At 40.8% G+C, this 27668-nt stretch overlaps 1 protein-coding gene across 4 annotated transcripts in view; it reads left to right on the forward strand.

Moving 5' to 3' along the window:
• Positions 1-25857, forward strand: part of map7d1a (MAP7 domain containing 1a) — a 42443-nt gene extending 16586 nt beyond the window's left edge. Inside the window, exons 2-19 of one of the 4 annotated variants that reach the window (XM_067600915.1) lie at positions 635-835; positions 3951-4019; positions 4736-4756; positions 7734-7897; positions 8263-8374; positions 11269-11373; positions 12663-12785; positions 12906-13051; positions 13410-13540; positions 14868-15106; positions 15908-16184; positions 16760-16940; positions 17961-18065; positions 19615-19665; positions 19755-19815; positions 21461-21542; positions 21920-22152; positions 24854-25857. In XM_067600915.1, the coding sequence (XP_067457016.1) occupies positions 635-835; positions 3951-4019; positions 4736-4756; positions 7734-7897; positions 8263-8374; positions 11269-11373; positions 12663-12785; positions 12906-13051; positions 13410-13540; positions 14868-15106; positions 15908-16184; positions 16760-16940; positions 17961-18065; positions 19615-19665; positions 19755-19815; positions 21461-21542; positions 21920-22152; positions 24854-24864 (2312 nt within the window). In that variant the 3' untranslated portion in view covers positions 24865-25857. The remainder of the gene's footprint in view (positions 1-634; positions 836-3950; positions 4020-4735; positions 4757-7733; positions 7898-8262; positions 8375-11268; positions 11374-12662; positions 12786-12905; positions 13052-13409; positions 13541-14867; positions 15107-15907; positions 16185-16759; positions 16941-17960; positions 18066-19614; positions 19666-19754; positions 19816-21460; positions 21543-21919; positions 22153-24853) is intronic. The other 3 variants (XM_067600916.1, XM_067600917.1, XM_067600918.1) reach the window with 3 other exon arrangements.
• Positions 25858-27668: the final 1811 nt, after the last annotated feature.

The raw sequence follows: 27668 nt of genomic DNA on the forward strand, positions 1-27668 counted from the left end.
CTGGCTGTTATTGAGTAGTTCTCATCAAAAAGTTTGACTCCCTGGGAGGGTGATCATTGATTCTGATTGATTCTGTTTTCCTAAGCAAATTCATTTCACCTCAATAGAATCATCTGGATGCCAAAAAGCAATTACTGCATTTTGTTCTGCCTGAGAGTCAGGCCATTTGCTCAGGCCAGACTGTCGATAAATCAGTTGTGCTGCAGAGAAGTGGTATTAGGCGTAGAGTTTGAGGAGCAGGCTTAAGACCTATTATCTTGTGCTTCTGAGCAAATGGTGTAATCTGCAGCAGATAATGTTGCTCAACAACTGAAAGAAACATTTACAGGAACAGAAGAGCTTAGATTATTTCTTTGGTGGTGCACTATTTCATTATTTTGTTACAGTATTGACATTTGAGTTATCAAATTGAACAATTTCTCAAAGAAAACAGTCTTCTCTTGTAGCCATGGACTCCACCCCTCATAGTTGATAAGTGCAGTTCTTGAGGAAGTTTACGTCACCACCCTAAACTCCTTCATAGGCCCAGCAGTGAAAGGAATGAGGACTAACTGGTTGAGTTCCATCTGTGTGCTTGTTCTACCTTTTACCTTGTCATTTACTCACTTGTTTTGTATTCTTTGTCTTTGACCAGCTCCCCACTCACAACTGATCAAAAACCCCACAAGGCCTGATCCGGAGGGGGAGAGCAGCCCCCCGAAGACAGACAACACCCAGAGAATGGAGTCTCCAGCTAAGAAAGATACGAACCGGAGATTGACCACCCCCACAAAACCTGATGTCATTCCTCGATCACCTGGATCACCGGCATCCCCTGTCCCTAAGTCGAAAAGAGGTAAAGATGAACAGAAATGTTGCTTTGAAGTATTCATGTTATGTGTATAGTGTTCAGTTCCTTCAAGGTGAAACTCATAATGGAAGCTGAACGTGGACGGGTACAAAGCTATGCTCTAATAACGGTGCAATACATCCGCACTCTGCTGGAGTTAGGTCAGCTCTCATGAGACAGGCAATGCTTTAGTATCGAAGTAGAAATGACCACATGCTTTCAGACCTGAAGCTAAATCCAATAGAGCTGCTGCAGTTTATCTTTAATCGTTGGAACAAACATGGAACAGAAGCTGCTAAGCAGGGCTAGAAGATTTCAGGCAGAATTAAATTAGTAAAGAAAATATCCCAGTAAAATATGGACAAATGAGCTTTGTTGGTAAGTGGGCGGTCAATGCTAGTCACTGCCATGCACCAGTCTCTAATGAAAGGTGGGCTGAAGGAACCTGAATAGGAATCCCATTTCAGTGGTTGATGCCAAGGAGGCATTTACTTTGACCTGGTAGTTGCACCATAGCTGTTTCCACAATGCCACCACTTGAACTCCTTACAGCCATTGGCTAACAGCACATGCAAACTCTAAGGAACATGTTTGAGGGTTTTGGGAGTGTAAGCCTCTTTTCTCTCTCCCCCTTTATTCTTTATCCATTAATCCATTCACAGTGGTCATGGTCTTTATTCCCTTAGCGTGAGGTGACAGGGATAAACCCCCACCAAGTCCCAAACTGCTCCTGAAACTATAACAGTTCTGTCAGTTTGGATCCCTTCATATGACCTTAGCCAGTTTTCCTAAGTCTTTTTTTGTGTTCTTTGCCAAAGTCTAGTCTATTTTAGAGAAATATGTAGTTGAGTCCTAAGTCTCCTGATTCCAAAAATGACCCACACTTCCCTTTTGTCCTTCAAGTTCCTTTTCCACTGTTTCCGCAAAGCTCATTACTTAGGAGGTTTTGCACCATGCTGAGGAGTTTGGTGAAGATGAAAACACTCTGTGGCCCCTTAATTAGTCAAATTGAATGTTGAGGCTTGTAGTGAAGTTGGAAGCTGCTGTATTTTGTCATGTCTCAAACATTTTCCCTTGATAGCAGAGATTTGCTTCTGTTGATCAGAGCCTCTTCACGTCAATGATTGTTCCGTACTTTTACAATTTAGGGTGTTGTGTCAGATTAGAATAGTGAAAGAAACCAATTTAAACACATTAGAATGCTTTCTTTTTCCTGTTGTGTGTCCATCGGATTTGTCCAGTTTGAGTTGCACATCACACTATACAGCACTGCTGCTTTTGTACCCTGATTTAAAGGCAAACAAAATAACACAGTGCTGACATTTTGTGAAGATGTCAGTGTGTGTGTGTAGAGTCTGGAGCCCAAACACTGCACCTAGCAGTATTTTCTGGACTGCTCTTTTTTTTTTTCTGCTCTGAAGTTTTGTGCATGTGATGATATGATTAACATGGTAGTGAGTTGCAAACAGCAGCATAGCACACCGTCCAACATCATGCACATGAGCTTTCCATAGTCCTATAAATATCAAAGTGGGTCAGAGGTTGTTCATAGGGGAGGCTGCATGGCAGATTGTTTTCGTGTTTCTGATTCACGCCTCCCCTTATTAGACGTTGCTGAAGGATGAGTTCCTTTGTGTTTGATGTTGAACATCTGGTCTGTGAGGATTGAGGAGGATGATGTGGTGTGAAGACTCCAGGAAGATCAAGACTGCAGCCTGTGTCAGTGTTTCCCGGTGGTCGAGAAATGATCTGTGTGAACAATCTGCACCTCAAATTGCAATTCTATGCAGACTTCTGAAAGAGTGAAGTAACTATGAAATGATCTTTTTGAATGGATGCTAATTAATTTCAATGGGCCACCTAAAAGAACTTAGGAGATATAGGATCATACACTTAAGGAAATCACAGTCAAAAACTCTGATTTATTGTGAGTCTGTATCATATATTAGTACTTACATGTACTTATTTTCTCAGAGCATGTCTTCATTTGTAATCACACACTTTGGTTGTAAAATGAATGTTTCCCAAGAAGGAGCACAAGCCATCATGAAAGGATGCTGTTTGAATTCTTGAGATGGTTCAGTGTTTGCATGCACCTTTCTTCCCCTTGAGTTTGTCTTACTGAGTGGTCAGGTATTTGGAAGGAATGTTATGTGAAAGTAGACATTAGAGATGTCACACAGAGATGAGATATATGTAAGAGCTCCCCTCTGGTCATAACATATCACAGTCAAACATACACTGACATCCAGATGGCATAGGAGATTTAGTAGGTCTGCCACATGCTGCAGCTTTCATTTGGAGGAGACTAGCTTGCCTGCAGAGTTTTCCTCAAACATTTGCTCTTTGTGTTTTTTTTATCTCAATCCAGAGAATATAGCACTCACCGGCAGCTGCCCTTTGGAGAGCATCAATGTTGAAGTGTTGACATTGCCAGTTTCCTATCATTGTCTTGTGACATACATTTCCTTGTGGTGATTAAAAGTTTAAAGCCCTTGCCACGCTGACTTAGCAGCATTGAGGAAAACATTTACTCATATTCATGCTCATCAGAGGGCAGGTGCATCGTCATTGCATCAGGACAGTTTTGGATTGAGGGAAGTGTGTTACAGAGTATTCTGATAAAATGACTGATGGCACAAAAAAACTAAAAGTTTTACAGGTAAATTTAGTGCTTTGTTGACAAAATACTCTTTTTGATATATTGAATAAGACACATGTTATGCTTTTTTCGAGGAATGAGGAAATTAACTCAGGTAATTATACTCCATATTCGCTGCATTACCCAAATTGCTCTCAAAGAATGAATCCAGCTGAGGTGAACTTGACTAACCAGTTCAATTTAATCTAATTTTAATTGTGCAGTTGCATGGAAGTATGGCATGAATCTCAGATATTGAATTACTCTCATGATGTGTTGGTGTTGCAGAGGTTGTAAATTTGCAAAAAATGTGTCTTCACTGTTTGTCTTGATCTTGACCTGCAAGGAAACATACAACATTAATAAAAGCCATGTGTCTGAGAGCTTATCTGGCCAAATTGATTAGATTTGATACAAACTGACTATATGATGCCTCTCATGTACACACTTTTTCCCTTTTTCTCTTTTTTCTTATCCTAGACATCATGAGGTCAGAGGAGAGGCAGCAGCTTGCCAAGGAGCGGAGAGAGGAGAAGGCCAAATATCTGGGTAAGTGGGTGGGAAGACAAAGCTTTTACACAGGAAGAGAACTCCCCCTAGTGTTGGGGTGAAAGCAGTTTTTATTTTTGGTTTGCAGTTGTGTTGCTACTGGGTTGGCTCTAGGCTGCATATGGCATGCACATGTAGCACAGAAACCTGGATAGGATAAAAGAATAGTTGAGGCTTTTGCACATACCTGACTGAAATTAGCAAAAAGCCAAACCACCATTTTACCATTTTCTTCATGCATGCTGAAATTTTCATGAGCAAAGTCAAAACATTTGCTTATTGTATGCTTGAGTAATCAGCGCTTTAGATCACCTCTGCACTAAAATGTATGTTAATACAATTTTAATTTAACTGAGATTTTTCTCACACTGACAAAGAAGTGCCATTTTTATCTTGTTTTGGTAAGTTTGCATTTTTGTGGTGTGATGAATATCTATGACTTTGAAATTGAGTCATCAACAATTTTTCCCAATTTTTAGTTGGTGGTTTTTTGATTGACTGGAGAAAAATCTCCTCAGTGGCTTGTACTTGGGTCTCATAACAAGTGACATGGCTATACTTTGTCAGTTGGTATTGTATCTCATTGCCCAAGTCCTCTTTATTTATTTTCATTTAACACACGGCTGCCACGTTATCACCCGGCTACAAGCTGGTCGTGCACTGCTTTGCATGATTGACAGTTGCCTATGTCTTTTCTCTCACTCCTTCCCCTGCAGAAGAGCTCAGCAAGTTACAAGGTAAGCCACTCACCTATTTGTATGTGGTGGTGGTGGTGGTGGTGGTGGTGAAAGCCCATTTTTGATCATCATTCTGTTTGGTTTGAATGTATCAGTTAAATTAAGTTCAGTAGATTTACCTGGAGCTGGGCAATAAACCGATCAAGTCGATAAATTTGTTAAAAGCTCTTCTCATATGACTTTGAGAATTGTCCCCTTAAAAATAACATCCATTTGTACGCTTTGCCTCATCTTGCCTCCTCTTGCCTCCATCTCTTCTTTTAAAACAAAGCTGCAACTTGATTTATTGATCATTAAGGTAAAGACTGTACATAAAAGAATTATAACACTGAGTTTCGGTCATATTGCCCAGCACTAGAGCTGTTTCATTCATTTAATCCAAGTGATGTTACTTTTTTTTTTTAAAAATCATGGTTGTCTTCTTTTTCTTTACCATGAAAATTTAAACTAATTGTAACCTTTTCTCTCTCTGAACATCATCAATATGTCTTCTATAGAATTCATGTAGCCATAGACTGATCACATAACCAATCATTTATGTGTAAATGATGTTATGTTGTTATGGTTATTAGACAGAGAGTTTGGAGTTCACATAGAAGAGGACATAGCATGCTCTGAATTTGAACTTTGTTCATCTACATGTTCCAACTGCAGACACCACAGAACTTGAATTTTGTATTTAAATATAGCATGTTTGTACCACATGCAGCTATGATTACAATCTTACTGGTGAAAATGGAGGGTTTTAGCTTCAGCTTGCAGCCAGATTTATCTTGGCTGCAAATTTGCATCTAAACAACTTTTTATAGCCAAACAGAAATCACACAGTTTAGATACAGAGCTGGGTGATAATGCATTTTTGCATCTTGCACAGATAAAGTATATATTCACATTTTTGGTTAACACGGATGTCTACAGTATATTATATTTATCACATTTGCACATTTCTCCAGGAAATCTTAAGTTAATCCATCCTTTAAACTGTCATACTCATACTTTCAGTAATGCCTTGTAGTCTAATCCAACTGTGTGTTCGACAGCAGTGAGATGAGTTTGACATACTTCATAGCGTGGATCGGTCTAATTGGGCGATCACTGGGGCATGCCAGATGGTGCTGGTCTGATCTAATACTCTCAAGTCAGACTTGGATAAAAATGAGATCCTTCCAAAGCTTGTGTTTACAATATCAGCTTAAAAGGAGATCTTGTCCAGGAAGACTTAGCTTATCAATCATCATCAGTAGTATTGCAAGTTCAGTAATAACAGAGTCATGAGTAGAAAATCCCTACATGTTCCATCTTGGATATTATTGGGTCTTTGTTACGTTTAGGTCAAGCTTTGAGAGACTTGCATAAGAGAATTGGCTGCAACTGCACAGAAACTACTCTCCTACCTTGTCCATCTGTATTGGAATGGTATAAATACTTCATGTACCATGGTTAGAGCAGCCCTCTGGTTATGATTATTTAATGACTTCACTATACCAGGTCCCGATGTTACTTGTCAGTACTAATCACTGTCAGGAGACAGTTGAAGAATGTATTTTAAAGTAATATTAACGTGAGATATTCAGAATTGGACATCAGTTTATCACTGAAAGCCCTGAAATAGATGCATAAATGACTTACGATGAGTGGCACTCTGAGAAAATTGAAAACTGTGTAAGCCATGAGCTGAAATCACTTGGACTGACTCTCTTCATAGTATAGTGTGACCACCAAGCCCCTAGCCAATTTCCAGCTCATTTTCCTTCCTGCAACCAGCACCTATATTCTGGAAAACCATTACCAAACACTCCTGTTGAATGAGTCACATCCAAATATTACATCAGCGAGTGTCACGAACTGTCACATACTTGATTTGCATGGAAGTGTGTGCAGTCTTTACAATAATTTAAAGGTTTCCCTTGGAGTGGAAAACTGCAATCTATTTTAGCAAGCCTTAAACATCACGTTTGTGGGCGGCTGAGGCAGTCTCCTTCCCCCTCTGCACTCATCACAGCACAACGGGTGAATTATGAAGCACTTTCCACTGCACTTTCCCCTAAAGGTTTGTATCACTGGAAGGTAATGATGTGGCTTCTCTGAAATCGAGGCCATCAAGCTGTGATGAGCTGAGATACGCAGTGCAGCAGATATATTTTGTTTGCCGCAAGGTGCTGGCAAGCAGTGTCTCAGTATAACTCAGCTTGTTGTTCCCTTCCAATATAAAAGCCGAACTGTGTGTCTCCCAATAAATTTTAACCGCTCTAGCTTCCGGCATCTCTGCAATGATCTGTCACAATAATCTAAAATCCACAACCAGTTGCTTTTGTTGCATCAAGTGCTTTAGAGAGCTAAGCCTCGCCTTCTTGCAGAGGCTGATTCTTCATGGAGGTTTTATGGTGACTTGTGTACACAGCGAGGCAGCTGCAAAAAGCTTCCTTACACCCTCTTTGTACAGCTCAGGGATGAGGAGACGATTTCCATATCAAAGTGTGCAGTTTATTGAAGCTGACGTGGAGGCGTGATGAGATTAGTGTGTTATAAAAACTTCAGAAGTACTGTATCTGTCTCACTTGGCATTATGCAGTATTCTGTAGAAAAGTCATGTAATTGAATTTATTTTCACAAAACACAAACACAAAGAGGGATAAAGGTGAAGGGTGACATGCTTTTTTTTTCAAAGACAGCTTTAGATGTGAAGTAAACATCAGAGAGGCTAGACTTTTCTTTATTATGGATTCAAGATTCAAACAGGATTTTACTTGAAAACTGTCAACTTACCAAAAGATGTTTTTTGGTGTCAAGTAGGGGCTTTCAACAGATATCACTCTACTCTTTCAAGTCAAAACTGATACAGAAGAACTGCCGAAGAAAGGATCATTAAAAGAGGATACGCATTATATCTATTTTAGAAACACAAAAGAGAGCACTTTGTCGAGTGCTCTTTTAGTAATTTCTTATTCTTCTGACTATGTCTTCTATCACATCTTAGCTGCTAAAAAGACCCAGTGGCTGGAGAAGGAGGAGAAGGCACGGCAGCTGAGGGAGCAGCAGCTGGAGGAGCGCCGCAGGAAGCTGGAGGAACAACGGATCAAGGCGGAAAAACGGCGAGCTGCCCTGGAGGAGAGACAGAAACAGAAACTGGAGAAGAACAAAGTACGTTTGGACTAGAACATGGGCTAGATTGAAAATAATGTTGTAGAGATATGATGCTTATCAAGTGGCAGATTTCAAACAATCACTGCCACACATGTCTTTTTCTGTCCTACCATATTGAACCCCGGGCTACAAATTTTAACACCCTCCTTCACAGGAATGGTGGCTGAACAGAGTCAGTTGCAGATGGGGGGGGTAGGGGATTTAGGATTTTGCTCAAGGACACTTCCACCAAGCTGAGTGCTTGAATCCGGGCTTTTTAGCTGAAGGACGATCTCTCTAAACACTGTTCTACTCAGGTCTGCATATTGTATTTGATGCATTAGACATTAAATGACTGATACCTGATTCTGTATCCTTTCCAGGAACGCTATGAAGCAGCCATCCATCGGTCAACCAAGAAGACCTGGGCAGAAATCCGGCAGCAAAGATGGTCCTGGGCCGGGGGCCTCAGCCAGAACTCTAGCCAGAAAGAGAGTGAGTATATTGGTCCAGCCTGGATACACATAAAATCATACCCCGATAAGAGAAATCACTAAGACATCACTGCCTCATACTGCAAATACCGTCAGTTGATGCAAATTAGCATTGGTGCAATGTATTAGCACTTTCACTGGCTATAGATTCTGTCTGTTGAAGTTTTATTTATTTTGGATTATCATGCATAGCACATTTAAGGTAGAAAAGTGCTATATAAGTGCAGTCCATTTACCGTCATTACTGGCTCTTGAGTTTCAGTACCATTAACCTCAATAGTCCATCAGAGGAAAATTCTTTTACCATCAGTCTGCTGTCATGCAGCTCACTACCTTCGTCGAAGATCCAGCCTTTTTTCTATGAAACGAATCTGATAAAAAACAATGTTCTTTGCGGAGTTTTTTTTTCTTAGATTAGATAAGGCTTGTTTGCCAGCTCTGCTGTCACAGATTCGTCAAGGAAGATTTTCTAAAATTCATTTTTATCATTGATTTTTTTTTAATCATTTATCCTGTAAAATGTCAGATAATAGGGAAATGTCTATCACAGTTTCCTAAAGTGATGTATTTTAATTGCTTTTGCCTGTCTAAAACCCAAAGACATTAAATTTGCAAGGATATAAAAACTAATGATAAAAATTCATCATGGAGAGGCAGGAAACTGCACATTTTTGGAAACTTTTGCTTCATAAACAACCATGTCTCTCTTTCAACTGAATCATTTTGTAGATGTGAAACATAGTTGCAAAGATGAGTGAACGAATGAGTGAGTTTATGTCAATGATCCCAAATTAATTGTCGCCTGCTCCTCATTCCTGACAACAAAGTGGCTTTCTTTGTCAGATGTACGGTATATTAGGCACACTGCCGGATGATGTTGGCAGGTGCACAGTCAGGCTACCCAAACAGATTTGGACAGCACTGGAGGTTTTGTTCTGTTTATATTTTAATGTGGTGTGCCTTCGCTGCATCATCGACAATCCTCCATCTTGACACACCATTTCCTCTGAGGTTAGCTAGCTACTGCAGCTATGCCCAAGCAGGCTGTTTGTTCCTTAAATATCGCTTCAGGGTCATTAGCCCCTGATCATGACCAGACTGTATTGATCGCACAGTGAAAATGTATTCAACTGTTTTATTGCAACAGTTGCAGTAAGCAGGTTTCTATCAACGAGCAGCAAATTGAACATGTTGTCTATTAATGCATAATGATGCATGTCCTGACAATCCAACAGCTGATGAAATTAGAGTCTGCAATAGCTGCAGAGCTTAGATAATACTGTAGAAATTGTGTGTAAACACTGCAGCTTGATAGATGCTTCTGTTCCATTGTGCCATCCCTCTGACTTAAAGCTCTAAATCTGAAGAGTCCCGTGTTCCATCTCATGTCATGTAATCACCTCTGCCATATGCCAGGGGAATTATTGACACTCAAATCAATCTCTCTCTTCCTTCCTTCCTCACCAGCTTGCCGTCTGTCCGATGATGAAAGTAAACAAGCGTTAACAGGCAGCAGTGGAATGGCTGAAAGTTCAGAATGTTATTTAGGAAAATGCTGGTACCCCTCATGGCCACAATCAAAAGAGGATGCTGGCTCTTCCACCAGCCTTGTCTGTTGAAATGGAGACATTCATGCACCTGCAATGTTTACTGAATAATTTCTGACGACATCTTGAGAAAGAGTAGGGTGCTCACTTGATTGGAGTGTATTAAAGGGATATAGCTTTGGGATAGATGCAAGTATTGCACATGGATGATCTCAAGGATTCAATGTTTTGCTCTTTTCTGAAGTGCCAGTCCATGTTGTCGCTTTCCATCACTTGTTTGGTTGTCTTTGTTCAATGGGATTATGTTAGTGGCTTAAAAAGGTGATCTTTAAAGGTTTTTCTTTAGTGTATTTGACGTTTTTGAAATGGTATTGTTGTGAAGTAAACAGAGAAGCCATGTGGACATGCACGAAGCTTCAGTGGGATAGGTGCTGGATTCAAAAAACAATGAAAATAGATACAAGGATTACCCACACATGGAATCAGAGTTCCCTTATTGTTGTGAAGTAGGCATAAACCTTTGCTCTTCTTTTCATATAGAATAACTTTAAAGGGTTATTTCAGTCAAATGACAAAAATGTATTCTCTGACTTACCTCAATAAAAGATTTAGAAAAAAACATTCAGAAAACTCAGCTGCAACTTGTTTTTCGAGAAGCAATGTCCCAGTTACTCTGGATAATCCTCAACACTTGCTGCCACCAGTTTTCACCAGATCTACTTTCTACCAAATAAAAAGTGCCAATGGAAACTGTTTACAGTGTTTGGTGTGGATTATCCAAGGTAACAGGGACACTGTTTCTGGGAAAATGTTGCTGGCTAATATTTTAAAGGTCATTTTTCAATGCTGTGCACACCACAAACTGAATTCTATTCATTCTGTTTTATTGGGGTCGCAGCAGAAATCTCAGAAACAGTTATATCAAAAACCTCAGCCGATAAAACTGATTTATAGTTTTGTAATGCAAGATACCACTAGAGATTAAGTTAGAGAATGTTTTTGTAATTTGGGTGATGTGTGACCCTTTACTGTTTGTTTGTTCTTTTTGATGCACATGTTTTGTGCTTTATTGCTAAAGGCTCTTTAACAGATGGTGTACTGTGTGCGTGTGTGTGCTGTAAAGCAGTAACTGATGTTATTATATATAATGAAATCATACAGGAATCTGGTCTAATGGGGTTTTGCTCACATTACAAATGCGTTATTGTAGTTGTCTTTACAGCGCGTGGGTGTATGTTTGTAGAGGCATCGTTTGAGCATAACGCATGACGCCACAGAAGTTCCCTCTCTGCCTCTCAACCATGTGACCTGTGTGAACATCTGTGTGGCGCTCTCTTGGCTTCTTTAGGCAGATGCTCTGTGTCAACGGTCAACCTGCCCAAACACGTGGACTCTGTTATAAACAAGCGACTCTCCAAGTCCTCCGCCACGCTCTGGAACTCCCCCAGCAGAAGTAAGACAACATCTGGAATACCCCTACCCGTTTAACTGTGTCCATCACTCTTCCACCGCCAAACACACCTCCGAACCCGTCCATCAGTGTCATCTATTTTTTTTTTTTTTCCAGTTACTTCTTCCCCTTTCTGATTTCAGTCCCTGTCCTGTGCTTGATGGTTGACAACATTTTCATTCTCCAAAATCACTTTTATTTCGACAGCCCAGAATTTGGTTTGAGGTCTCGTTTGACATCTTCTGCATGCTCATATTTTAATATGAGTTATGTACAGTGCTCATATTTTGTTCTGCTGTCTTGTTACTGTCTTGTGGTTGGTTCATTTTGTGGTGATGGTCATTTCATTCCTGATGTTTTTTTGTATTGGGTCCTTTTTTGCTCATTTTCATTACAACATATTGGACTGTCATAAATTTATTGATGATATGGAGGTGGGTGTGATTTATAAATGAAATATTTCTTTGACTCAACTTTGTGTCTTTGAATCAACCTTTCTATATGCTCAAGATGAGTACAGCTCTTTTTTTTCAGGTCCGAAGTTAACCAGGTCATGGTGTACTCCTGCAAAGGAGGAGAAACTTCTGAGTTTGAAAAAAAGTGGTTAGTGAGTCAGCATTTTTTTAGGAGATAATGTATTCTGAAAACTCCCCGGAGCAGGTACTGTGCCTCTGTGCAGCTGGAAAAATTGGATGGGTAACAACTCTGTCTCTCTTGTCGCTTTCCTCTCTACAACCCAAAACATTCAGCATTAACATCTTTCTCATCATTACACCTTAAAGCCAGAGGAGGGAGTTTCTCCTCCAGATAAATACTGATGAGTCTCCACTCTTTACTTCTCTGCTTTTACGCTGAAGTCTGTGGTTATAAATAACTGACTCACTGTCTAGACACACATTTCAAATAACTCCCTCTTGGGTGGTACCACACCAACCCAAGGTTATAGTAGACACAGGGCTTATTTTCTTCAACCCCTTCTCTCGTAATCTCTTCGGGTGGCACATAGGTGTCTTATTGGGCTTTTGTTTATTTGACTGGGTTGTTTGTGGCTTGCAGACACATCGCTACATTTGAGCTATGACCTGAGACACAGTTTCTTTTCATTCCGCTTTGGTGACAAGTTTCAGACTTCAACTGCTGCGTGTGGGTAATGAAAAGGAGGACTCTGCAAATATTTTGGTACTATGGTTTGGGGCTTACAACAGAGCTCCAGTTCAACTGAGAATATACATATTTTTGAAGCTACAGTAATATAAAAGCTTACTTATTAGTCTATTTTTCTCTACCTGCAGCCCGTAACCTTGCACTGAGTCCATGGGAGAGCAGTATAGTGGACCGGCTGATGACGCCGACCTTGTCTTTCCTTGCTCGGAGCCGCAGTGCTGCCAGTGTCCTCAGCAATGGCAAAGATGGTCGTAAGTTAGGGGGAAAATATGGATTATCATTCATGTAATAAATGTCAAACAGTAAATGTTTTATAATATGCTACTGTGTGGATGTTGGCAAGCTTTTAACAAAATTTCCCTTCTTCTCAGACTCCCCTCTCTGTCCACGTTCGGCCTCTGCCAGTCCCCTGACCCTGTGTGCCCACCAGCCCCACCACCGCTGCTCCGACCGCTGGAGGGTGACGTCCAGCACACCAGACATCACCCAGCGCCAACACAGACGGAGCTCCACACCTGTATGTCTGCCAAATTAGCTTTTACTACATATTTTTCCACTCACAGCCAAATGCAGTCACATTCCTCACTAACGAGGGACTTATAAGTAAACCTTTTTTTCCAGAAGAAGAGCGTAGCTAAAAAGCCATGAAATTCAAAACAGGTGACTCTGTTTCTACAAGTGGGTTTACCATTCACCTTACCTTGAGTGAAAATTTAATGGTGAGAGTGTTGGATTGTTGTTGAGAAACTACTGCTGAGAGCCAAACCTAATCCCTGACCATACTTCCTTACATATACATATAACATATCTGTTTTTATATGACTGAACCATATTTTTAAATGAGTTTACATCTTTTCATTCTTTGTGTTCTACAGATGGATAAAAACAAGAAAGAAAAGAAAGACAAGGAACGGGAGAATGAAAAAGAGAAAAGTGCAATCACTAAAGAGAAGGTGCTGAAGAAGAGACAGTCTCTTCCCAGTATGAGACACAGACCGGATCCAAGGTACAACATGTAGTTTATTTCTTTTCATTTTTACTTCCAATACCTCAAATTCAGTTCACATTAAAATATTTGTCTTATAGTTATTACTTTTATTTTATTATAAAACTCTGCTGATTCCTTCCCCATTTATAAAATATTTACCACCAATTACTGATTGCAATTGCATCTACCAGAACTCTGATTCTGATAGTAAATAGTTTATAATCACAATAGAGCTGAAACAATTGATCAATCAACAAATAATTGATTACCCAGTTAGTTGATCAGCAGAAAACGTATTAACTACCGTTTTGATAGTCGATTAATCGTTTTAGTAATTTTTCAGGTAAAACATCCAAATATTCTCTGGTTCCCAGAGTCTCAATAACAAGCATTTTCTGCTCTTCTCTCTTTTATATTATTGTAAATTAAAAATCTTTGGATTTTGGTTTGGTGGTCAGACTCTGTGAAATTATAATTGGCATTTGCCACTACTTTCTGACATTTCATTGACAAAATGGTCATTGTGTTATTTAATAAAATAATCTGCAGTTTAATCAATAATGAAAATAGTCTTTTATTACACCCTAACCTAACTCCTCCCTAAATCACAGAGGTCTAGGTCAAACATTAACTCAGTGAGCACAATGAATATACTGTATGCTGAGCAAGTGTGGAACTTGGCGAAAGCTCCAACCTCCCATATAAGCACCATATAAAAAAGGTATATATTTCAAAGCTACAATAATCTCTAACCTCATAATGAAAATACTGGGTGTAGTAACAAGGTTATCCTCAGATCCCCTTGACCTACAGCTTGTTTCGGGTCAACAACTGGGTTAGCTAGGGCAACCATGTTTATGTCTGCGTGCGTATTTCATGCACTGTTTGAGCCTAAGCAAAGAGAGAAAGATCTCAGGACGAGTGGTCATTTCCTCTCTTATCCCCAGGCAACAGAATAAATGACGTCCATGACAGAAGGGAAGAGAAAAAAACAGTTCTTTTGACTCAACAAAAAGGCAACAAAGGGCTTGACTGAGCTGTCAGTGCCAGAGGCCTAGAGGAAAAAAAAAAACCCTCCTCTTCAGCATAATGGATGTATCCCCTCCAAGTGTTGCATTGTCTGTGTACTGCTGGGATGCTGACTGATAATGCACTTAAAGAGATGATGCAACGTCTGTGCGCTTTGTCTGATGTGAACCTGTTTGCTGTCAGGTTTCTTCAGGTCATTTCAAACAAACATGTCAGTCCAGGTCTAAAAGAATAATATGTCCAACTTAGTTTAAATAAGAGAATAATTGTTTCCCCTCGCCCTTAAATTTTCTCCACATATTTTTCTTCCTTCCAGTCCTAGTCCTTTATCAAGACAACGGCCGTCGTCTCCAGCCACACCTAAGGGCAGAACTGCCTCCCCCAGCTCTGCTGCTTCCCCAAAGCGCACACCCACTCGTGGCAGCCCGTCGACCCCTAAAGGCCGGCCCAAAAGAGCCAGGACCCCTGCCAGGATAGAACATCGCACCTCCTCCCCTGTCCCCCTCGAGAGAGTGAAGGAGCCTCGCAGGCCCTCCACCCCCGAGAACAGAAAGAGTGAGTACACTAAAAAGTGATGATATTGGTAATTTAGGACTAGACTGAAACGCTCAAGCACCAGTCAAGACTTGCTGTTTTTAGTTATAGTGAAGCGAAACAGTAGAAATTAAGTTTGATCTGTTCCTTGTCATCGTCAGCCTTTTCTCCACAAAAGCAAACATGTTATTCACATTTAGTTTTTCTTAATAGAGCATTGTTTGGCCAGCCATTTGATCTAGTGTCTCTGTATTCTGGGTTGTTTCCTTCCATGGCTTAGTCATACTTTATTTTTATCATTTTTTTTTAATATACTCAAAGAGTTCTTAACTGTCTGGCTCGTTCTCTTCCTGTGACTGGGAAGAAGAATAGATCTAATGGAAAAAGTGAATGAGCCTCTGGAAAATCTGTATTTCTTTCGAGGAGCAGTAGACAAAGATTACCATCAGACTTAATTAGGCATGAAAACAAAGACAGTGCATGGAGTGAGCCACACACAGCCTCATGGTCTGTGTCTGTTCTCGCACATGACACTAAAAGGCTGAGCTAATCAGCCTTAATTATGTGATTACCAGGCTGGAAGTTCGTAGACTGAAGCTATAGATGTTTCAAATTTTCAGGTGCTGGGGACAGAACGGTTTAGGGTACATGTGAAGGGAAAAGACTTGATGATGATTGATAAGCACTCCATTGAGAAAGCACCACTTTAAAAGTCATTACGTGAAGGGAAACATATAGTCACATTGAGGGTTTTTGTTAAGTTGCATAGCACAATATTTCCAAGTTATTTTCTCATTTTGTCTCTCCTTTTTCCTGTTTTAGGCTCTCCTGTGGTTTCAATAGTATCCTCAACTGCTTCCACACCCCATGCGTCAAGCACGCCAGCCACAACCACTGCCACTTCCTCCTCACCTGAGCCGGTTCACTCAGCTCCTTCGGTCCAAGCAGCGACACCTGCACCCTCTCCGTCAGCCAAGCCCATGGCAGGCACCAACGATCCAGAGGAGGCGGCTCGCATCCTGGCTGAAAAACGGCGGCAGGCCCGTGAACAGAGGGAGAGGGAGGAGCAGGAGCGCCGTGAACAGGAGGAGAAGGAGAGGTCAGAGGGGTTTAACATATCTCAGAACACATAGTCAAAGATCTGTCAAGTTCTACAACTGTGCAAAAGATGAAAGGAATATGTGAAAGTAATTCCTAGGCTGTTCTCCTATAACTCTTGGAGGTATTTTAATGGTGCAAAGCTCACTGAGGACATTCCTGTTTCTTATAAATACAAAACAGACATCAGTAAAACTAAACAGGAAGGCTCTATGCATTATGACAGCACATGCATATCTGAATGAGACCTCAGTCAACACTAGCTGACTGTATAGCATTAGGAATGTGATACCCTGTTAGCTGATTCTGACCACTGTGAGACACTATTTACAGCCTGGGAATTGATGTGATCTCCTGTTGGCTCTCATACTTCCAATTGTTTCCATTTCCATAAGTAGTTTGGTTTCCAGTTGCCTGTGCTTCATGATTAAAGTCAGCAAAGATATTGTAAACTGAGGAGGAAATGTCCTGTCAATAGAATAATTAACATTTTGAACTGTGCAACTGCATTTAAAGTTTTTGGCAGATGGTTTTGTGGAAAAAGCGTATCCTCAGCCTTCTTTCCAACTTCCTCAGGATCCTGAGAGAGGAGCGAATAGCGAGGGAGGCAGAGGAGAGACGCCTCAGGGAGGAGGAGGCCCGCGCCATGGCCGAAGAGCAGCGGAAGAGGGACGAAGCCCAGCGCCTGCAGGAGGAGAAGGAGGCTGAGGAGAAAGCCAAAGCTGAGCAGGAGGAGAACCTTCGCCTGCAAAAACAGGTATACTGACTGTCAATGACCAGCATGCAGAGAAAACACCTCAAATAGTGGCCGCTGTAATCATAAGGTTCCCAGCCAGGTATTCAGAGAATATGGACGGTGTCTGTGAGGTTGAGTGTAAATATAGTACAGTGGACAGGCTTGGATTGTCAGATAAGGGTGAAAGGAAATTGCAAGTAGTTTGCGCCCACAGCAGTGATAAGGACCATCAAGCACCACTGTGACAGTTATTACTGCCTGTCAAGTAAAGGTCAAACACACACGTGCATGCACAGACAGATTACCCATCACACCACTGACTTACCACTCTCCCATCTTCAGCAAACAAGCTGTTAGCGGCTTTCTCAGCGTCACATATTTACCGTGTCACCATAGCAGCCCACCTCACACTTTGATAACAAGCTTGTCCCAAAACACAGTCTGGTATTTTCTACGTCAGCGGAATGTTGTCCTTGATGGCAAATATTTATCTTAACTGGTGTGCTGGTAGCTATGATGACTGTGCGCTTTTAACTTTTCAGTAGTGAAATAACCTGTCAGAGCAATATTGACTCTTCCTGTGTTTGTGGATGTTGCCAGGGACATCAAAAGAGAGGAAGCGGAGGAGAATTAGCAGAACCCAATCAAATTGGAAATGTGGCTGTTCATTACATTATTTGTTTATCATGTAGACCTATGACATGATCAGCTGCGGCCCTTATCTTTGCTCATAGTCTGGTATCCGGAGCTTTGCCACCCCCTTGTGGTCTTTCACAGAAATGACATTTGTGGTTAAACACGATCCAATGTAATTATGCAAGTGCTCAAGAATTGTATTTCGCTTTGAATGGTCTTCACAAGGCTGTAAATGTTAAAAATAGATTCTTTTGGTGTAGGAAAATATCTCTTGTGGTTGTAAACAATAATTGCAGGGAGCAACCACACCCTTGTTACGTAAAAGGTATGTCATTTTGGCTGAAGTTTTGTTCCCCCTTCTGCCGGCATTAAAACTGTTGCTGGACTCTTGCCTGTGTGTTTCAGAAAGAAGAGGCTGAGGCTAAAGCTCGAGAGGAGGCGGAGAAGCAGCGCCTGGAGAGGGAGAAACACTTCCAGAAGGAGGAGCAGGAGAGGCTGGAGAGGAAAAGGGTAGAGCAATACATCTGTCCTCCCATCATTGTTTTTTCAGCCATGGTTTAAGTTATCCATTTCAAAACGGAAATGCACATTTTCCAATCATAAAAGCAGAAGCTTAATTCTCATCTCTTTCTTTCGGGACTTTCTGGGAAGAAAATAGCCTTACCTCTAAATTGATTGAATTAAAAGAAGTAGTACTTAAATAAAGCCAGATCTGCTCTCAAATTCCTGTACTGCAGACAAATACATTTTAGATTAACAAAGAATCATTTCTGTAGTCAATTTACAACAATCTCTTCTCCCTCAGTGGAGGTATTATATTCTCGGGTATGCTCTCTCTGTGGTCTGCCTTTTGACACGACAATGCAGGCTTGAAAGTTGAGTCCCCAAAACCAAGATGAATGATGTTTTTGGCTTATCCTGGATTGGCTGTCTGCATGCCATGATTTAATAGGGCTTTGAGTGTGTGTGTGAGAGTGAAGCTATATATAAACACTAATAATGGAGACCCCACTGTGTCAGTCATCTGTGTGTCTGACCATGGCCATCTACTCTGAGTGCACCACCCACATCCACAGTAAGCTAATGTTTCTTTATGCTAGCAAAGCCTTTCTTTCCCTTCTCATCTTCTCTCCATGTGTGAAAGGCTCTTATCTAGGCGTGCCAGGCCTGGCTCAGCCAGCCCAAGCCTGGCTCTGTGCTGAAATTAGCCTGCAAGAACAGCATGTCCTCTGCCTCAAAGACTCACAACATAGTCACACGGTACAATTTAGTGTTCGACTCTTGTCGCTCTTGTGTTATTACCTCAACAAAGAGAAGGTTGTGGTCAGAATGCACAGGTGGTATTAAGTGTTCTTCAGTCCTTAAGCAGGCGTTTTGCAGCCAAACTAGATGCCAAAGCCATGAGTGTATGAGTTGCCTATGAATAATTTTAATTCACTTTTATGAGTGGCAGCTGCAGTTATGATCTAGCTATCTCAGGCTAACTGTGTCCTCAGATGAAGGTCGCATCATGTATCAAACTTGTGACTTCTGCGCATACAAATGAAGCACACGGAGAGGCTTGTCTTCTAGTGCAGCACTTTCTATTCTACTTGTCACTATTCAACCATCCTACACTGTTCCAGCTGAATACACAAGTGCTGCTTCATCACTATTGACACAGCCCTCCACCTGGAGACATTACAGCCTCAGCTTGACTCTGTGGATTTACTTCAAGTACGATGGCCTTTTCAACCTAAGAGTTTCAAGAGACAGGACAAGAAAACCTTTTACAAACAGCAATAAACAGCCAAATATGAAAGTGTGTGAGCTCAGTCTAGCCCACTAATCATCTGAACACATATATTTTGCTATGGATGTTGAATTAATAACTTCCATGTATGATTCCATATCTGAAACCTTTACCTCTTAACTGTATAAACGCAGCTTCCTGGATGCCCTACAGTGTTGATGTCCCACGTTATAGGACAAAATGCATATAAAATGTACAAACGAGCACTAAATGGTTAAGTTATTGGCAATTTCCCTGATCTTATGCCTTCCTTTTTCATTTTCCCAGCGTCTGGAGGAGATCATGAAGAGGACACGCAAGACAGATGGAGGCGACAAGGTACATTTGCTTTTGCATTTTAACCAGAACAACAAGCCAAGACTTAAATTTCCACTAAAACTGACTGATATTATCTCCCATTTTCACAGAAAGAGACAAAGTCCTTCCCACTTGCACAAGTCCACAACAAAGAGGCAGAGAGCAGCAAAGGTAAGTAGAACATCACTCTGGGCTAGTCTGCCTTTTACAAAACATCTTCAAGTGTTGGGGGACAATCATCACCTACTACAAGCCTTTAATCTGCAGGAAGGGTAATTGTCTTAATTGATCTCCCATTAATGTGTTATCTGGGAAGTGATTTAAAACAAAGTGAATGCTTTGTGTCCAGCTGGTTACCAGAATCCACTTAGAGGTGGATTTCTAACTCTCACGGCATCAATTATCAAATCCACAGGAACTAAATGATACCTTTTAAGCTGAGTCTGATTCATGTTATTACAGATTAACTTGTTTTACTCAATTACATTTGATGACACATATCCTCTGCTTCCTTTACCTCCTCCATGTGTTAGGATAAACAAAATCACAGGTATCTGTTGTTGTAGTTTTGTGAGTCAGGTTCACATCGCAGCATTTTGTATAAAACGGTTATTAGATAATATCTCTGCCTCATATCCTGTACAGCTGGAGTTTGAGTTCTTCTCCTCTTTACAATAGGACCCATGTGTGCTTGCTTGTTGTCCAAGCTCTGGGACTGAGGGGCTGGAGAGGAAGGGTGGGCTCATGGCAACAGCCTGCAGCAGTTATCAAACATTTACTTTGGACACGAGTAATAAAATAAGGATGTATGTCACCCATATTCTCTCTTCCTACAACTTCTAATTATAGAATAATTCAGGTCTTGACACAAATGGACAAACAAGCATATATATAACTTGCACACCCTCATTGTCTGTTCTTCCACATCACGTACTGTGGATGAATAAGAAGAAGGGGATCAATGTGGTCTGGGAGATATGCTGTTTATGGCAAAGTTCCCCAATGCAGGAAGACATTAGCCAGCCACTGATGTGGTCAGAGGACTGGCAGGCATGCTTCAATTCTAGTCAGGGGTGTGGAGAGCTGTCTCAACCACAGCCATGTCCTGAGCAGAGCTGAGTTATGGGATCTGGACTCTGCAGAAAGGATGCCCTGGGAAAATGTGGCATCCCTTTCCTGCTTGTTAAAGGATAGGTTCACAGTCTGTACCAAAACAATAGTCAGGTGTCCAAATGAGCAATGACACATGTTGCTTGCCTTAATCATTCCAACCTGTTCATACTGGCCATCAAGAGATCCCTTCATAATGCACTTACTATGTGACTGGAAGACACAATCCACTGTCCTCCTTTCATGCTAAAATGTATTTAAAAGTTTATTTGAAGCTAATATGAGGCTTCAGCCATCCAGATTATTCAAATTAAGTCAATGTCTTTCAAATCTTCTGTCTTTTTAGTGCCAAATTCCCTCTTTTTCGTGCAATCCTTCCACTGCAGCTGAACAGGAAAACTGTTGACTGTCTGTCAAGACACAAAGGGGGAATTCTCCACTAAAAAGACTGTAACTGTGGAAGATATCCACTTAATTTGAGAAACTCAGACTGTGAGCAAAACTTGTTTCAATGTTCACATGGGCACCTGACTATTGTTTTACGACTTGAAAAATTGTGAGCCTAAAGTTGCCCAACACAGCGCATGGATGGTCATTAATGGCATTTGTCACACTATGGTTGATCATGCAGGGTAGGGTGGGATTTTCTGTGTGCTTGCTAGTTTTAAACACTGGATTCATGCCTGATCAACTTTGTTTCGTCTAGGATCTGCTGACTACCAGCCAAGGCCTGAGGTCAACCTGCCCAATAACAAGACAGAAAATGGACAAACCAATGTCAGAGAGAGGTAAAACAAAAAGCTCCTTTTTATCAGTTTGAAAGTTCCTTGTACTCATACTGATGCAAGACCACCATGAACAGTATAAAACTTGTGTGCCAGAAAACCAAGCCGAGAGTTGACTACTCATCAAGTCGGCTTGCATTGTTGTAAACCTCAGCGGAAAACACAAGAAGCCACACAGTTCAGGCCTACAGTAAACAGTTGTAATAGTGGGAGAATGATTTTGTTTCTTCAAATGTTTACTCTCTCTATTTGAACATGCCTCTGAAGAGTTTGAAAGACTACTGTAATTGGACATTGAAGGAATGACTCATTTGCTGTATGAGTCATTCTGACCCATTATAACTATAACCATATCCTGCTTTGTATTTCCCCTCTTACAGCTCCTCAGTTGTGATTAATGGGGTCCAGCCCACCAGACAAGAAAATGGTCTGTCCACTAAAGGAGACACTGCCCACTTTGAAGACCTCATACACCTCGCCAACCATGGCAACACCACCAATGGTGCACGGGACAAGTCTGAGACCAGCATGTCCACCGAGCCGATCCTCACTTTCGAAAGCGAGGAGTCATTCATAAAAAAAGCAGGCCCCATGAAGCCTCAGCATGTTGCAGGTACTAAATAACTAACTTAACTGATACTTTCCTAAACAGAGATACAAAGCATTTTACAACACATGAGAGGCCAAATGACAGCATATTAGACTGACTACAGGAACATTAGCTTCTGACTGAGCTGTGAGCTTACAATAGTCTTAGGGAAAGAAGTAAAGACATGACCTTTCAAAGGTTGGTATCACTTAAAAAAAGGACTTACAACCCCAAGTCTGAGGAAACGTGTTCAAGGATTAGAATCTAAGATAACACTAAAATTACAGATGTTATCCTTAAAGAAAAAATTCAAAATGTTAGGAAATATGAGTTATATGAGGAGATTGATTCCACTTTGATGTCTATTTATTAAATGTGGAGTCAGGTGATTAGCGTAGCTTAGCATAGCGACTGGCTACTGGAGCAATTAGCTAGCCCAGCTCACCACAAAGTTTAAAAAAATCCACCTACCAACACCTCTAAAGCTCACTAACTAACATTTTGTGTTTTGTTTAATTCAAACACAAACTGAAATGTAAAATTGGCAATTTGTAGTTGCAGTAGCTTCTTGGAGTCTTTTTGTAACTGTGAGGTTAGGCAGACAGCAGAGATGCCCCAGATGAACTGTTGTTTGTCAAGAAATAATTACATCTCGGAACTCCCTCTAAAACCACAAATATGTTATTTTCTGAATTTCTGTGTATGGATAATACAAACATAAAACATGTTAATAAGTGAGCTTTAGAAGTCCTGATATGCAGATTTTTTAAACTTGAACAGAGCCAGTGTGGCTCTTTCATCGCTGCTTTCACCCTTTATGCTAAGTTAAGATAATGGACTTTGTGAGCTAAGATAATCGGCTTTGTGAAATAATTTAAGCTGTGGCAAGAAAGTGAAACATTTCCAAAAATATAAACTATTCCTTTAATATTAGCAGCCAAACAGCCACGTTTTGATTTAAAGTAACCTAGAGCCAATGTACTCACTGGATTGTTTTCTCGTCTGTTCCTAATAAAAAGGATCACTTGTAACAAGCTCGTGTGCTTATTTGCACTGAGCTGGTCTTACACTTGGCTTCACATTACCCAATAAAGCCTGCAATAGGTACCATAGTTAGTGCTGTTGTCTTTGGCATGGAGCTCCCACGAACCCAAACTTGTACACCATCTAACGTGCAGGTCGTCACCCTGATGAGACTGAGTACCCCCTGGGGAGAGGATGGTTTGGCATGGAGACTCCACTTACACTCACAAAGGGGTGGAGATGGGTTATGGATGAAATAGTGTAGGGAAGGGTGAGGAGAAGCTGGGTATCTTTATACTGATGACAGCTTTTATTCAGCAGCCCCACCAACTTGGGCTTGCACCCAGTGTGGAATTCCCATAATGTCGGAGGCCAATGAGGAGACCCTATCCACAAGTGCATCACTGCCAGGGGTTAGAAACAGGACTCCGAAGTAATTAAGCATCATATCACCCCCCCCCTCCTAGTGGCAATGTCAGCAGCACCTCACTCTCCCCTTCCTGCTAGAGCTTATCTTTCACCTGTCAGCCTGAAGACAAGCTAGCAACCGTAAATACTGTGTAAAACAAACAGAAGGCAGTTTTCTTTGCTAGCCTTCTAATGTCTTTCCTGAAATCATATTTATATAATATTTTACTTCCGTCTCACACCAACTCTAGCTGTTAATCCAGACATATAAAAAGTGAACATTCTCATTTTCACTTATGTAAATCTGGATACTTGAGACGACTTTGACCTGGCAAGACCTTTATGACGAGAGCTATGATTGGGAATATTAATATGCGAGACTGATCGTGTGTTACAATGTTATTCCATAGGAGGGCAGTTTATTTTAAGGCATAAATCCGGGGCTTATATGAATGTTCATACTTGTTGCTGTGAGCGTGGCCCTCGCCCTCCATGGTCTCACATGTGGTGTTGTCAGTCAAATATAAATCCGTTTCACATGTGAAAGGATTGGTTTACAATTTTTAGGGTCTGTCTGAAAACAATGGTCAAAATGCCCATATGAACATTGAAATAAGTTTTACTTGATGTAATCATTCCTCTTGTTCATACTGGCTGTTTGAAAACACATAAGGAAGAGTTCTTTAAAGCGATGGGGCAAAATCTACAGTCCTATTTATGAGTAAAATGTATTCAAAAGTTTATCTGAAGCTAATATGAGGTTTCAGCAGTCTAAATTAGTTAAATCAAGTGGACATCTTCTAAAGTAGTAGTAGTTTTTAGTGCATATTCCCTCTTTCTGTTACTGTTTATTCGCTGCAGCTCAACAGGGAAACACTGTCTGGGGAAAACAAAAAAGGGTTGCACTAAAAGTTTGTACTAAAAAGTTAGTTTAAATTTAGAAGTTATTCACTTGATTTGACTAACTCTGACAGCTGAAACCTTTTAGTAGCTTCAAATAAACTTTGGAATACATTTTTGCACAAAAAAGGGCTGTGGATTTTGTTCCCCATCACTTACATTAACTATTGTTTTAAAACACACTTGAAAAAATGTGAACCTGTTCAACATGTTCACCATGGTTTTGCATTAAGAGTTGTCACCAGGTCAAAGGTTAACAGAGCATGACATTACTCAGATCAAACAGGGTGACTTTGGCCATGAAATTGTTTTGTCTGTTAGCATGTGTTGATTAATCCTCAATGCCTGCTGCTCCCTTTGACCTTTAACCCTTTGCTCTCTGCCTCCTTCACAGAGGTCCTGTGACATGTTCCAGTGTTGAAGTGTTCGTCGCCTTAGGCCACTGACCTTTTTCCCAGCCCTGCCAGCGCTCACATGGGGAGCCCTGTGACCTGTGCCAATCAACAACCTTTTTCTAAGCCTCTAAAAGCAAACATACATACTTCTCTCCGAAGATAAGGGGGCTACTGAAGATGATGACAAAGCATCAGGACGCAAGCAACAGACAAGACAGGATGAAAGGTGTTGCTGCATGCAACACAGGTGCATCAGTGTTAACATTTGTAAAGATCTTTGTGGCACCGATACCATGCACCTTATTACTCAACAGTGTCAACCTTCGTACATTACAGTACAGCTGAGTAATTATTACGATAAGCTGAAAAAGAAGTGTTTGTTTTCTTTGTTCTTTACGTTTAGTATTTAACTGAAAGAGAAATATAAATGACTGGGTACATTTCTGTGAATAATGTAAATGAACTTTGTGTGTTGGACAAAGGAGGGAAGGATCTGCAGGTTAAAGTTGTATGAAAGGGAGTCAGTTTATGCTACTCTGCTGTGAGTAGACCCTCTAAATAAAACCCAGGTATTATATACATCCTGGTCTGTAAAAAGCTACCTGTAACAGTTTTTGTAAAGTTAAACTGAAAAATCTGGAAAAGAGATTTGAAGTTCAAATGCAACAGCTTCTCACTGTGTGTAAACATACTGCCTGTTCATACCCAAACCTGCTCAGCTATGATTGATTGTATGCAAAACTGGATGTAATAATGAGTGTGCAACCTTGACAAATAGGATACCAGAAGTCATGTAAGGTCACTAAGCCCTACCATTTTACAGTTAAATCTGCTTTTTTTACATGTGCAGCATGACTCCGTTTTTTTCTCATTTGCATTGAGATTTCATGAACTCATATGTATTTGAAATGCAGGTGCGTGTATATGCTATAAATATATTTTGATGTGCGTTACAAGGTTAGTGGGAGTATCTTAAGTCTTATTAAAGACAAGCTGTCCAGTCTGCGGTCTTGTCATCTATTTGTCCTGAATAAAAATAGTTTTCAGAGATTATGTATGGGAAGAGAGAAAATGATACAGATGTCCTGAATTCAGGGTTGAATCTCAATGTTTTCAACACTCAATTTCAATAACATTCTCATGTTGATTAATCTACAACAGGCAAAGGAATTGATCATTTGTTATTAATTTGACAGTTTGGGAATGCTTTGTACTTTAGTTTCACTCGTCAACTTCAAAGTCTCAGTATTTTGACTGTCAAAAGGAAATATCTGTTCCCACTGAAAGTCCCAAAAGACAGAGTGCATGCCACACCATGGAAAAACAGATTTGGCGATGGTACCAGCTGATGTGTGAGGCATGCAAGTTGGCTCAGTTGCCCATTTGAGTTTGGGTCTCCTTTTACAAAATCCCTACAGGGGGGTACATGCCAGTCTACAGTATCTGCTGCCCCCCTTTTACTATATGCTGGTGGCCAGTGGGAGGCCTGGCACTTGCTGACTGTGTTTCTAGCCCTCAAGACAGCTGAAGTGCATTACAAAACACGATATATGTCGCCTTCTACCAAACACTAAGATATGCTGCACTGATCATCATGTAGAACTATGTTTTTTTATTTAAATTACTTATAGCTGCTTGTGAAATGTGACTGTATGGAGCCCAGAGAGCGAGGGCCTAGTTTGTTAACTTGCCTCCTACCTCTCAGTGGGCTACTGTACATCAGATTTGATAAGCATGCAGCGGAAGCTGTTTCAACTTTTTAGAGGAAAATCTTTTCACCAAAATGAAACAGAGACCCTAGATGAAAAAGAAGGAAAAGGCTGAAATTTATCATTAAGGAGACCCAACGTACATATGACTGAGATATAAAGTAACTGAAAACTGTATTCTTAAAAGCTACTGACATGATATAACATGGCAGTTTTCACTGGAAACAAGTGTTACTCCTACAATGCTACAAGTCCTGAAACACCAAATGTCCTCCAGTTCCAGTTTCATGAACTTGTGAACTAATGGGGTACTAATATGACGAAGAGATTTACAAACACATCACAACATATCGCTCACAGGTTCAATTTGCAACAGCCAAATTTCCTTGAGCGAGATGCAAACCCCTGCCGGCTCATAAGTGTACGTTGCTTTTTGACAGCATGATCTCACTGGTTCAATATGTTGCTACTGCAGTTGTCCTCAGGAGTCTGCTGTTAAAAGCTGTATTCATCAACCCCACCAGAGGGTGCAGCACTGCAGCATGGAGGTGACAGACAACATATTACATTTCTCTGGATTCATGCCTGCACTCAAGTTTGATGGAATACCTTGTCAACATAAAAGTGACTTGCACACAAATCTAAATGTCCACATAAAAAATGAAAAGGGCATAGATTCATTTTGAAATTTATAATCTCTGATTTTTGGAAGCAGTTGATTTGCTAGTAAATCCCTGGTAATGTGTAGTACTTCTCAGAGGGGACCTGAGGATTAGTGGGCACTATTTTTAGGGAGGTGTCAGCAAGGCAGTGCACAGTTACAGGCTGAGTTGTGCCAAGGTTCTGAATAAATTCACAGAGAATGAGGGCCGGAAAAATAAAGAATATAAGAGCAGAATTTGTGGCTGAGGAGGGTGATCCAAAAGCCACTAACATTAAATTAATAAATGTGCTTTCTCCCAGTTAAGGTTAGTGGCAGCCTGATAGTCCTGGAATAGTCTGGCTAGCTTCAAAGTGCCTCCTGTGTCCACGTCACTTTGATTGATGGGTGTATTATCTCCTCAGCCTCATGGTAGAATTGGAGGTGTCACCATCCTGACTCTAT

This window comes from Thunnus thynnus, chromosome 10 (assembly GCF_963924715.1).
Source record: "Thunnus thynnus chromosome 10, fThuThy2.1, whole genome shotgun sequence".
Classification (NCBI taxonomy): Eukaryota; Metazoa; Chordata; class Actinopteri; order Scombriformes; family Scombridae; genus Thunnus; species Thunnus thynnus.